This window comes from Triturus cristatus, chromosome 7 (assembly GCF_964204655.1).
Source record: "Triturus cristatus chromosome 7, aTriCri1.1, whole genome shotgun sequence".
Classification (NCBI taxonomy): Eukaryota; Metazoa; Chordata; class Amphibia; order Caudata; family Salamandridae; genus Triturus; species Triturus cristatus.
The window spans coordinates 759,490,920-759,504,538 of record NC_140590.1 but is presented as its reverse complement, the minus strand read 5'-3'; the positions used below and the strand labels follow the sequence as shown (position 1 = coordinate 759,504,538).

Genomic DNA, 13,619 nt, shown 5'->3' with positions numbered 1-13,619 from the left:
TACGTGCAGTGTGTTGGAAAATACAAGTGAAATTAAAAAAATAATAAAAAAGTTAAAATTACACTGAAGAAGTTGCCAGTGAATAAGGTATCTGAATTGGCCAGAGCTAAAGACTCAATGGAGCTAAAATGGTAGTCCTGCGGGAAGCAGGGGGATTCCTGTTTGTGTAGAAGCCTGGCCAGAAGCTCTAAAACACAGGAGAAGTGCCTAGAATGAACTATTGAAACTGAAAAATTGCATAGATTGAGTGCACAGGGCAAGAGAACCGACCGGACCCGTATCGGAGTCTGAAATGTAATGATGGCCCGAGCAGGAGAATGCCCATGAGCTAAAGAGGGGGGCGAAAAAGGAACGAATGCACCCGCCCACAGCCCTGCAACGCCTGGTGCGCACAACCTGGCAGGACCTCGTTGACTCCACATCTCCAGTGATACTAAGGTAAGCGCACAGCCAGCTTGGGGTGCACTTTGAAATCATCTCTACTACCTTCTATTTCTTTTGCACTGTAATGCATACCTTTACATCTCCTGCAGCAGCTCATGGACATTCTCCTGTTCGGGTCGACCTTATTTTCCTGTATTTGGCACGGTCAGTGCAACTCAGATTTGCTGGACCGTGCTGCTCCCACGCGCCTTTCTTTATTTAAATTAGATACACTCTAATTCGTTCCTGTTTCGCCCCCCTCTTTAGCTCATGGGCATTCTCCCGTTCGGGCCATCATTACATTTTAGACTCCAATACAGGTAAGAACGGGTCGGTTTTCTGGCCCCGTACGGCGAATCTATGCAATTTTATTGCCGACAATTTAGGCTGAGTAGTTCTTTCCAGGCACTTTACCTTTGATTAAGAGCTTCGATCCAGGCTTCACAAGAACAGGAATCCCCTGCTTCTCGCATGACTACCATTTTGGCTCCATGGAGTGTTTAGCTCTGGCCAATTCAGATACCTAATTCACTAGCAAGTTCTTTACTTTAATTTTTACTATTTTTTAAATTATTTTTACATTTCACTTGTTTTTCCTATACACTGCGTGTATCTCAAATCACTGTTTTCCTTCCCTTACACAGCCTTTCAAGCTTACCCCGGCCCAATTGGTCTTGAAACCCTTTATTGGGGCTGTCGAGAATGATTAGTTCAGGTATTTAATTCCGACTTCTCTGGCAGTAACCTACGGGGTCCACCCACTCTTGCATGTGACCCACGGTTGACTGGTCCGAAACGCATAATGCATCCCACCTTCGGCTTGGGCGGATGAGGTCATCAGCATCGCTACTAATTGGCAACTCATTTTCTCGCCTCTTTCTTCTGTCCTTCTTTGCTCCCCTTTCCAGTCGATGTTTACAAAATTGTAATCAATCTCTCTGGCATGCTATTTTCAATGTCCTGATGATGATCCTATGATCTTGTATGAATCGAAACGCGGTCGACTCCTGTACTCTGACTCTACTGTAATGATGACAATAATGCACATACGGGCAGTGGTACTATTGATTTGTGACTAAACCTATATAGTTGATTGTATCACATACAAATGCCTGAGTCTTTTTAAGTCAGTTTTGACTGATTGCTTGTTTTTTTTCCCCACCTATTGTTTGATAGTATTGTAAATAAATGAGTTATACTTGTCCACTGGACAAAATATATATATAGGTTTCATTGTATCTTTAACTTTACATGTTTGTGATGAGGTACCATTATTCCTTTATAAATAAAGCTATACTATGAACAGCATTGACTATGCTGCTTAGTGACATAAACATGGGTGGAATCAGTTATAATCTAACATAGGCTCTACGTCGCGGTGTTGAGTGACACTGACAGACTGCATATACCATGACCTCCAGCGGCAATGTATACACCAAATTTCTAGTGCATCGACTGAGCACCACTCAAAAAAAAAAATGGGGAGAGGGAAAGGACTACAATTCCCTTCCCATGACCACCAGGGTGATATGTCCCGCATGACAACCAAGTGGTACGAAAGCGGGAGAATGCAGAAATAAAAGGTTTGTCCGGCTATGAGTCGGGTGCCTGACGCAGCTGAGGAGAGCCTTCTGGGTGCCGAATGTGCTTTTCCTTTGGAGTACTGAGTATCCCTTGTTCAATATCTCGGATAACCAAATAGAAAACTAGGTAGAGCAACCAGTACTTTAAGACCAGGTAATGTTTTCTGAGATTGCAGCAATACTTGGGCATGCACTAGGAGTAATGTAAGAAATGGGAGAAGAGGGGTAAGGTATTGTATCAACTGTTGTGGACAGAAGGCCAGGGGGCCGTGTAAACTAAGAGACATACTGGTAATGGCTCCGGCATAGTAATATTAGCAGAATGAATACTATCAGTTGATAAATACAGAACGGAAAGAGATCTCATGTAAGAGAGCCTGAGTAAGAAAGTAGATGTGGATATTTTCTGAATGGAGTGGACTGACAATAATATTCTGATATATCATAAAACATCTGTAAAGAGTGTGACAACAGGGAAGCTTCCCCTCCATCCAAGCCAATGAGGCCCGTCAAAAACCCAAATAAGGTGAGTTCGAACATCTCATGAGTTAAACATCCACACTTAGTCATATATACGGCAACGGATATTTGTACCACGTGGTAATATATATGAGCAGTGGCCTGGCTTTATGGTGAGCAGTGCCAACACTAGATGGTGTAACGACACATTTCAACACACAGTGTGCATGCACTGCTGTTTACACAATTCTGAATGGTGTTGTCTCAAATGCACATGAGACAATGGTCTTTTTGAATGCTTTTTGTGCATGCAATACAAGGCTACAGAGTGAACAATTAATGTTTATTCTTTTTGATATCCTACAGGTTTTGCCGTCACAAATCAGGCAGGAGAGCCTTATGCCTCCTTTTCACACACACTTTTAAGAATACAGAAGGGTAGACAGGGAGGTCTAGTGGCTTTGATGAAAGCCGAGTGACCAGTTAGGCAGATGATGTAATTTTGCCGAAACATGTGAGCAAATTGAGGATGCAGGAAAACATTGGATTTGCACAAGGCATCCTAGATATTCTGTTTCTTAACCATGGTCTGGGTTCTCGGCAATAAAGATACTTCAGGGTATTCCCATACCCATTTTCATAACTCTTACTGGATTTCCATATTTGTCCAGAAACATATATATAAAAGCTCCCAGAATCGGTTGAGCCCACTAAGGTGGTAACTCACCTACCTTGTTGAGGGCAGACACCTATGATGAAGCATGCCAGCATTTGGGGGGTGAGGTGTCTTCTCATTATTTTAAATTATCCTGTAAGATAGAGCTTTTTACACATGTAGGTACAGGCTCCATAGCCTTCTCATTCTGTGGTGAGAATAGTTGTGACGTTTTGGGAGGATGTGCGGATGGTATGTGTTAAGCTCATACTCTCTTTTGGTGGAACATGATTGTCCTCAATCTGCCATGAATGCATTGATTTTAGCAACAGATATTATGTTTTGTTGCAAATGTGCTCATGGTATACGAATTCAAATTTTGTGGTGGAAGGAGTTTGGTGCCACATGTGTTCAGTGGCTCTGAGCAGTTTCCTTGCATCGTTGAACTATTTCTTGTGCTAGGGGGGTGAGTACTTTAGTGTTTGCAGTGCAGAATCCTTTAGTATTTCAGTCATAGATTAATTGTAGTGCTTCACTAATGACTCAATTTCTGTGTCCTCATTCAGGTTGGGGAGGGTCAAGGTCACTTTTGATTCTAGAGAGGGCATGTGAATGTATTTTGTGTCTGATCCAGATTTTAGATCTTCTTGGTTGACTTGGATACGGTTTTTGAGTCAGAGATAGAGAAGTGCATAAGAAGTTGGTGTTACCAGTTCTAGCGAGATAGGAGTTAAACTTTTCAACATGTCTTACTTCACTATTATTAGATCGAGGATGGAGTCTTTATTATAGCCTTATAGCCCGCCATAGCGGGCTATACCTGCTTTTAAAGGCCCGCTCCAGCATTTGGTATTTGGGTCCGATGTTGTGGAGGGATTTGTAGGCGTGGGTGAGCAGTTTGAATGTTACTCTCTTCTCGACAGTGGGGCCAGTGGAGGTCTTGTAGGTGTTGGGTCATGTGTTTGTGCCGTGGGGTCCCGAGGACGAGTCTGGCTGCAGTGTTCTGGATGGTTTGGAGCTTGCTCAGAAGGGTTCAGTTGATTCCGACATAGAGGACGTTGCCGTAGTCCAGTCTGCTGGTTATGAGTGCGTGGGTGACGGTCTTTCTGCATTCAGGGTGTATCCATTTGAAGGTCTTGTGGAGGATGCGAAGGCAGTTGAAACTGGTGGAGGTGACGGAGTTGATCTGGCGGGTCATGGTGAGGGAGGAATCAAGGATGATGCTGAGGTTCCGTGGATGGTCTGTGGGGGTGGGTCGACTCCCGAGGGTGGAGGGCCACAGGTGTTGTCCCAGGCAGAGGTGGAGGATCCGAGGATGAAGACCTCAGTCTTCTCCGAGTTGAGCTTCAGGCAGCTATTTTTCATCCAGGCTGCGATGTCCTTCATACCTTCCTGGAAGCAGAGTCTGGTGTCTTCGGGGCTCTTCTTGAGGGAGAGGATGAACTGGTTGTCGTCGGCGTATGACACTATGCTGAGCCCATGCTGTCGGACGATGGTGGCGAGCGGACCCCTGTTGAAGAGCGTGGGGCTGAGTGACCATTCTTGGGGTACTCCGCAGTTGATCTCTGTGGGTTCGGAGAGGAAGGGAGGGAGTCTGATCCTCTGGGTTCTATCGGAGAGAAAGGATTGGATCCAGTTGAGGGCGGTTCCTTGAATCCCGACGCCGTGGAGTCTGGCTGCGAGAGTCTGATGTGAGACGGTGTTGAAGGCTGCGGAGAGGTCAAGAAGGATGAGGGCCGCAGTGTGACCCTGGTTGAGTAGCATCCGGATGTCATCAGTGGCGGTGAGGAGGGCGGTCTCGGGGCTGTGGTTGCTGCGGAAACCGGACTGGGAGGAGTTTGGGATGGCATTCTCTTCGGCCCGCTCCAGCGTTAACAAGGGAGCAGGACTTTAATGGCCGGTATAGCCCAGCTACGGCGGGCTATAAGGTTATTAAAACATTCTGCTACTAGAGGGCAGAATGTTCTAACAAATAAAACAAAGGCCTCTCGAAGCCAAGGGGGTTTAAAAAATCCCCTTCGGCTCCGAGAGGTCTTTGTTCACAGCAACAGCTGTGAACAAAAGCAAAATTGGAATGTTGCTCTGCGGGCTTTTACTGGCCCGTAGAAGCACGGACCACTCCATTGTATTCAATGGAGTTCTCCACATTCCACTGTTGCAGAACTGTTTGAGATCCAAGTTAGAGAGGAGTGTGTACAGCTGTGAGACCTGGGTGTCTCCCCAGTGAAGACTGAAATCCCCTAAGAAAAGATGGTATGGTGTAACAGGAGAGCGTGTCATAAGGAGTTCAAAGGGTTAGTCCAAGAAGGTTGGATTTTGGCTGGGAAAGTGATAGATTATATGGATTTTTTGGTGAGTGTTCTCCAGCATTTTCAGTTCGATTGATAGATACTCAAAGGTTTTAGCAGGCGCTTTAAAAATTCTTTTTTTTATCCTAATGGGTTTTTGTGAATGATGGCTACACCGCCTCCTGTTTTTTCTTCACCTTTTGCTTTGGAGCAAAGGGTAGTCAGTTGGGACACGGTAACCAGTTATCGATTGAGCGGATTGATTCAGCCATATAATGTCAGGAAAAATATATAGAAATGTTCAGATAAAGTTAAATCTGCTATGTCTATGCAGGGTTTCGTGACAGGTGTGTAAGATGCATTTGAGGGATGAACTGAGTGTTATTCTGAACGGGCTAGAGATTGTGAGCACATTCACCAAGTCTTTGTGTTGTGGATATGCATTGTGTTTCATAGGCCTGGGGATTCTTGTGGGACTGGGGTGAGTGTTAGCCTGCAATTTGGGGAGGGAGTGGGTTGTAATATTTAAGTAGGTCCTAAATGCCATCTCCGAAGGTCCGGTGTTGGTCCTTACCATCAGAGAATGTGAATTTAATCAGGTACCACTTCTGTGTTCTTAGGGGTGTTTTTATTTCTTCTGCAGTAAGTTTCTAGGATTTTCAGAATCAGTGAGTGACGTTACATTGATTGTGGTTTGGGGAGGTCAGTTGTGAGGCATTTAATTTATAACATATGCGTATCTATTTTCTACAGGTGAGTTGTCTAGAAGGGAGATTGTTTCCTTCAGTGGAGATAACTGGTCCTATTACCATAACAAAGTAAGTGTAATTTTGTAACCAGAGAACTGATGAGCAGGGTTCATGATTGCCCTTGTAATTCAGCTTTGAACTGGAGTGCAGTTCTTTCTGTTACATCTAGGGATTTGTGTTATGGAGGAGTGGTTTCTGGAGAGAGTGGGTGGAGCTGGGAATTTAGGCAGAGTAGTTGTGAAGGTGAGGTGTTTTGTCACTCTTGTGAAGCGGGGTATGTGGTGTTGCATGTGGTATCGTGATCTGTGTGTTTTCTGATCATTGCTGGAGAGTCTTCTAGTTTCTTCCTAGTCTCACTGAGAGATTGACAAGGGTGTGAAGTTTCTTGTGTTCTGCCTCTTTAGAATGTTGAGAAGCACTTGGATTGTGTCTGTCAAACAGTTCCAAGCTGGTATCAGTTGCTTGGACTATACATTTTCCATTATAGAAGCTAGAGATAGTCAGGGCGGCTTTTACGGCAGGGAAGGCTGTTACAGTACGCTTATGACCAAATGGCATTTTGGTTTTACTGGCTACGTGTACAGTTTTGGAGAGTTCTTTAGACCATCATTTTGTGTTGTGTGAGAAACATATAGTCTGTTTTTAGTGTTACATTTCTGTTACAGATTTAGTGGTTAGCAATTAGGATTTTAGTGAGTTATTTGATGATTCTGTGTTTTAAATCTTTTGGTTACATTTTGGATAAGTTGTGAGGGTATGCAATTATGTAAAAATGGTAGTCTTTTTTTTTGCACAAGATCACTAAAGGGTTGGGAGCGATTCCAATGTACCAAGAGGTGGTGTGTTAATGGATTACAGTTAAAGGTATTGAGATACATGCAATACCTTTGTAAGGGTATAGGTTATATGGAACAAAGGAGCAGATAAGCTTCTTCATAGAGACTGTGGACCTATAAACCCTGCTGGAAATATATAAGTCCAGAACTTCATGATTTATACGGATCGTGTATCCTACTTCCTTGGGAGAGAGCACATGTTCATTCAGCAGAGTTTATGTGTTGAACAGTGAGGCTTCTTTTTGTGGGAAGTGGGGCTTGTCTTGGTGATCATCCAGAGATAGCTAGGGAAGGAGGTCTTGTGTGCCCCTAATATACCCAACTCCTACTGATCAATCCAATTTTCAGTTGTGAGGTCTAGTTTCTTCCAGGAGTTTTGGGGGAGGACAAGATGGCCACCATGCTGGGTTAACCCCACAGCTCTCTGCTGTGTAGGAACTGGTACAAAGAGGGAAAAGGAGGTGGCTACAGGACTAGAGCAGTTACACTTCTTCCTGCCTGGGAAGGGTTAACGGGCGACCCACGGCTGAAAGAATATGCCAACTCAGGAGATCTTCTGACACAGCCTTTTTGTTGGTATAGGGGTGCACTAGTTTCTGAGCTCTCGTGTAGATTGACGACCCAGAGACAAGCAGGTTGCTGATTCATGGTGCAAGAAGGCAGTGCACACCATGCCACCATTATCAATCTACTGATCGGGCAGTTGCTGTGCGGGTAACCTGGTCCTCTGTCTGTCTCACAACCTACAGCTCTGCCGGGTGCCACTTCCACCCTGAGGGCCAAGGGATGTCTTGAACAGGGCTGTCTGCAATCTCCTCCCCAGGCCTGTCCTTGATTGTCCCCAGCTCCTTCCAGAGACCTGTGACTGTGCTTGATGCACAGTCCCACTTGTAGCACCATGCATACATGGTGAACTCCCAACTGGGGGTCTGCTCCCTTAAACTGCCTTTGAGCAGACCATGGCGGAGCCATTGGATGAGCTGAGAATTAGCCCATCCCAGTTTCATCTTTAGTGCTGGTGAGCAGGCAGATCATAGGACACCTTTAGAACCTGAATTTCTATCATCAAAATCAGAAAAGTTGGCTGACTCAAGTTGTAACCAAATGGCTGGAAGAGCTCAGATGAGTACAAGTTCTTTCTTTATGGTCAAATAAAATGAGCAACCCTCCGGCAGCAGCCCTCATCTTCAAACCTTTGTCCATGGCACTCTTCTTTTTAGGGGCCAGCTTGAGAGAGATCATATTCCTCATTTCTGCACCGCTATTGTTGCTAGAGGGCTCAATTGTCATCTCCTCTAAACCTCTTTCCCTAAGGAGTGACCTGCTCAATTTTGTTTAACTTTCACTGCAGCTATAGATGTCAAACTTCAGCCACACCGGCATCATGAGTCAAAGAGATGTGCACTCTACAATCGTGTACGCTGCTGAAACTGCATACATCATTGTTAATCTGCTCCCGGATCCCAAGTCCTTAAGTTTGCAGAAGATACAGACGTCACATGTCATCCTTCTCATGCTCCTACACAACTGCTGGCAGCAAATCCACCCCTAGAGATTCTGATCAAGGCTCTGGGTTGTATTTCGTGCCACCCCCTAGGCCTTCCCCTATTAGGTACTACCATTACCAAATCTGTACCTTAATGTAGAACTCAGATTTAGGCTTCTTTATGCTGTGCTTTGTGGTAGGGATAACAGTTCTCAATAGCCCTCAAAACCACCCTTCGGTGAATTATCCTGCTGGTGCACCTGCGCACACGAAACCTCACAACTGTTCCAATAACCCTGAGTCAATGGATTCTACCTTCAGGATATGACTAGCAACATCTCGCAAACCAAAGGCAAGGACCTACAGCAGCGGACATAAAGGTGACAGAGCGTGACAGGGCTTAGTGAGTAAATATGAAAGCAAATTGTATCAGAGCAATAGAAAAGGAGAGGATGCCAGAACTAGTGATGGAAATGAATATAGGGAGGTTGAAAAATTTACGGATTGGTAGTATTACAGGGATAAATACTATTAGAGAAGGTACATCTTTTTTAGGGGTTGATAAGGTATAAGCGGGATATGTTATGTTACACGTAACAGAAATAACTAATACTGAAGGAGGCTAGATAATATTAGGGCGATACATCTTATTACAGGGAAAATATAATACAATAGTTTGGTAGATCTCATTTAATAGATACATGCAATAGGAGCATCAGTGAAGTACAAAGAAACACGTCACAGGTTTACCTTTGTTAGACATAGGGACACAGAGTCGCAGTATTGCACGATCTCAGCGGGCTCTACTCCAAGAGCTACAGCAGCATTCATCAAACGAGCCCCGTCTAGGTGGACAGCCAGCCCGTAGCGGTCTGCCAGAAGACGCACCTGTAGAGAAAGAAAACCCAGTCAAACAGTCAGGCAGCAAAGAAAAAGCGGGTACATCATGTAGTCTGAGGAGTCTGTGGAGACACACCATGGGTATCTGTTGGAAAGTAGCCCGAGTTAGAAAGGGGGAATACTGTTGGTTCTAGTCAGACACAACTTGGTAGTGTGGGGCAACTTATTTCTAGTGGTGCTTGGCCCCTGTTCAAGACCTGCTGGACCAGTAGTTTCATAGTAATGGAGTCATGAGTAACAGGTGGTACCTGGCCTAAATTAGGAAGTCAATAAACGACGTCAGTTTAAATCAGATTATTTGACAGTGAGTCACTGATATCTAGAGGTACTTCTCCCAGATTTCCAAAGTAGGTAGAACACTTGTCCAGCAGTGAGTTACTGGCATCTAGTGGCTCTTGGCTTGGGTTTAAAAGCAAGTAGATTGCTGGTGTTCCACTAATTAGGCAATGGGTAGGTGGTGGTGCTGTTCTGTAGGAAACTGGTCTTAATGCATAACATAGGGAATTAACATGCAATGTTCAACACAGATCAGGAACACCTGTGAAGTTGGTTAGATGTAGGCCATTATGTTCAACAGAATTTGCAACGAGTAGCAAGGTGGCAAGCCTTTGAGATCTTTCCCGCACAAGTGAATAATGCAGAAGATCTCTAGCGCGGACTTGGTGAATTCTAGAGACATTTCCAACTGTTCTTGAAACTGATCCAGTCAGGCTGAGACATTTGCTCTCTCTTAAGCTTATGCAACGATATGGCTGACGGGCTATCCTCTTAAAAGGGGCAGGTTTGCTACTCTTTTCCCCATTGGATACCATAAAATACCACCCAAGAGCTCTGAAGTGAAGCATAAAAGTGGTGTTCATGATGTCCCTTTCTATGATGTACTGCTACGGAGAGCATCTTCTGATGTTCCACAAGTGACAAATAAATGTACATATGTAGATTTAGAAAACACAAATTTGACACAGGGTCATAGTCAAGCCCTCGCCCACTGCCACCCTCCCCTTAGTGCTAACAGCAACAATCTCCACCTCCAATAAGTGGATAATCTGGAAGAGTCCTACTTGTAGTTAGGGCCCAAGTCTGGGCCAAAGGACGAAACGTGTAATGTGATGCTAGGTTATGTCCAAAATGATTTAGATGCTTGACACAATCGATGAAAGGAGAGGAAGGTATGATTTGGGGCATCTAAAAGGATTGGGGCCTGAATCCCAGGTGTCTCCACTCCCACAGCTGGGAAGAGCCTTGAGTGAACAGTCCGGTCAAGGAGACTCTTTTTAGATCTTGGTTTGATTAAGGATGGGGTAGGTGTTCACTTAACAACAACTTCATCTTGGCTTTTAAGGACAACGGTTGACTTCAAACCCCACTGTAATTTCTAAACTTTAATGAATAAACTTCTGGTGATCCTCTAGAACACTTCAGTCACGTGCTCCAGCTGGGCTGAAAAATACAACGTCACCAAGATGAGAGAAACAAAATTAGCTTGCTACCTGGAGAACTTAGTTTATCCCGCTCTTTAAGGTTGTTGGTATATTAAAACTTTCCTTTCCTGTGTGCTAATGTCATGGCTTAGCCACTTTGTCTTAGAAGCATATTACATCCAGACCACATGAGTGCTCCCACTACCATCAGAAGAGATCTGGAACACCAAATCTGCCCCTGTGCATCCTCATCCAGGAAGGGTGTAAATATCGACTATTCGCTTACTAACAGTGCAATGATAAGCATGAAGTCATGAATGCCAATGGAAATTGATAAGTGCAAGGAAACACTGTGGCCAGTGCGGAAGCTATGCACTTCATCTAAGGACAAAGAGTAATGAAGCTCTTGATGAGCCAGCTTTTCTAATTGAAAATCGTAGTTCCACAATTTGTTGTTCTGGTACTGGGACCACAAGTGATATCAAATGTTTACTCGTTCCCAACAGGTTCAAAGCCGTCTGAGGAGAAACCATAAAAGTCCTCAGGCTCATGACACTTGGTTATATTTTATTTCGTATATACGTGCCTTATAAAGTCTCTCTGGACTATCCTCACCAAGAAGTCGACCAAGGCACTGCAGGAGCAATAATTCTCCTGTGTTTCTACTCTTTTTTTCTAACCATCCCTGTTGCCTCCTAAGAATCCAATTCCTCTGTTGCAGGGCTACAGGAACTGAAAGTTTTCCTCACATTTCCTGCACACCCCAAAAAGTACCCCCCTTGATCAGGGAGCCTATTTGTCACTATAATAATTTCTGATGAATGAGGCAGCCCAATGATGAAACATGCCACCAAGGTTGGTAGGGGAGGGCTCGCGTTACCTTTTTTTGGGAATCCCAGGTTATTTCTGGCCATTTACACAAATGTTAAGAGCTGCCATTATTTGTGCAAATACTCAAATGGAAGACCCTCTTAGTGTGCTGATTGCCTTTTGTTATGTTAGGAGGAAAGAATCGGAGACCACCCAGTCCCCTCTCGTTCCATCTTCCCTGTGGGGATAGTAGTGATTTAAGTTTGCTATATGTGTCATATCTGCCCCAATGGTCCTTTGATTTCATTTGCTTTTTCGAGCTTTGTGAGTAGGTTCTTGACGTGTGCCTGAGCTCCAATAAAACCACATAGCCAAATTAACTCTCAGGCTCTGGATCAGGAACTACATCACTGTTCAGTCAGATGCTGTGTCTGGGTCCTGACTTTTCAACAATATCGAGCATAGGATTTGGTGTATGGACGAGCGGCCATCTCATTTGTCTAGGCAACAGCCTTGGTCACAGTTCAGGGGTTGCTTCACAGAGGTTACATGCTTGCTGGAACTGGCTTGATCTGGGAAAAGGGAACACACACAATCCTCCTTCTCCATTCAACCGGATGACGTTTCACGTCAAGTGACGTGCTCTTTGCTTTACAATGGTTCTTGCACGAACAGTGGAAAGCAGCGGGTCAGCAGAGTGGGTAGGCATGGAAAGGAGGGATAGCAACGCTGGCTAGCACTAAACTTCCCAGAGCACCCTACAACTTAGGAGGTTCCATACATGCAGGGGGGACCTCAACATAAGGGTACCACCTGTCATGTATGCAAGCGCTACTCATGCACGCTGCCTGCAAGCGCTACTCATACACGCCACCTGCAATCGGGGTCCAGTTAAGACAGACACTGACAGAGCTGATGGGAAGTGTCGCCACTGAGGTAGAGGTACAGAGACCTCCACGTCACAACTGCTGGTCAGCTGCCACAAGCAGTCAGTCGAGGGCTGGGTATGGGACAGTATTTACAATGTTCAAAAGAATCTGACTGGTTGTATCTTATCACCTCAACTTAGTGTCTGGTACTCGGCTGGAGAACAACATACAAAACAAGCAATGGCATAGCCAATAGGTCTCGCCTTTGGGACCTTAGAAGTGTTTAGCCATGCAACAGTTGATGTTGTTGCACCAAGGACATTGTGCTGCTTAACTAAATACTTATAAGGTTCCAAAGGCGAGACCTATTGGTTATGCCAATGCTTGTTTTCTAATTTGCAACTGCGCTACTGTACAACAGGGCTAAAAGAAATAGGCAACCCCAATATCTCTCCTAGAAGTTAGAGTTATTGGCTTTGCCAAAGTTTGTCTATGAAATGCTTTAGCAGTGTTCAGCCTTGGTTGGAAGTCAGTGTGTGAGATTCCCTAGTTTTTTGCTAATTCATACACTTTGCTTTCTGAGACATCCCTCTCCGCTCTTGCTATGTCCAGAAGTGTTTGTCTCAATGTCAGGAAGAAAGCTTCTATTTGCCTACAAAAAGAGTCTTGGAGTGTGTGGTCTAGTGTTCTCTTCTAGCCTATCCAGTTGTGTTCCCACCCTCACTATGGATTCCTCCATTAGCTTCCATAGCGAGACAGCACCCATTAATTTTAAATTAGAACATTGAGTCCCACTTCAAGTGCTGAACTCGATCATTATCTATAACTCAAAAAAATTAGGCCCTCTTTAGGAGGCAAGGGCTAAATTCCAATCCCTGTGCAAACACATCTTTGTTCAGAAATTGGTATTATAAGCTGTGTATTCTTAGATAATTATCACATCCTTTAATTTTTTCTCCGATTCAGCAGGTAAAATCTGCCAAAATATATTGGGGAGGAGGTGAAGAAAAAAGACAAATCTTGCAGAATTTAGTATACTAAACAGTGCCTGTCATACCCCATTTTCCTTTTAAAAACTCAGAATAGGAGGTATTTACCTTTTGTGGTAAATACCTCACTTAAGCACAGTCCCTACGGACA

At 44.4% G+C, this 13,619-nt stretch overlaps 1 protein-coding gene across 1 annotated transcript in view; it reads right to left on the bottom strand.

Annotated features, from left to right (window-relative positions):
- Nucleotides 1–13,619, bottom strand: part of LOC146810478 (uncharacterized) — a 220,511-nt gene that overhangs the window by 11,528 nt on the left and 195,364 nt on the right. Inside the window, exon 5 of the mRNA XM_085617475.1 lies at nt 9,230–9,367. Within this exon, the coding sequence (XP_085473601.1) occupies nt 9,230–9,367 (138 nt within the window). The remainder of the gene's footprint in view (nt 1–9,229; nt 9,368–13,619) is intronic.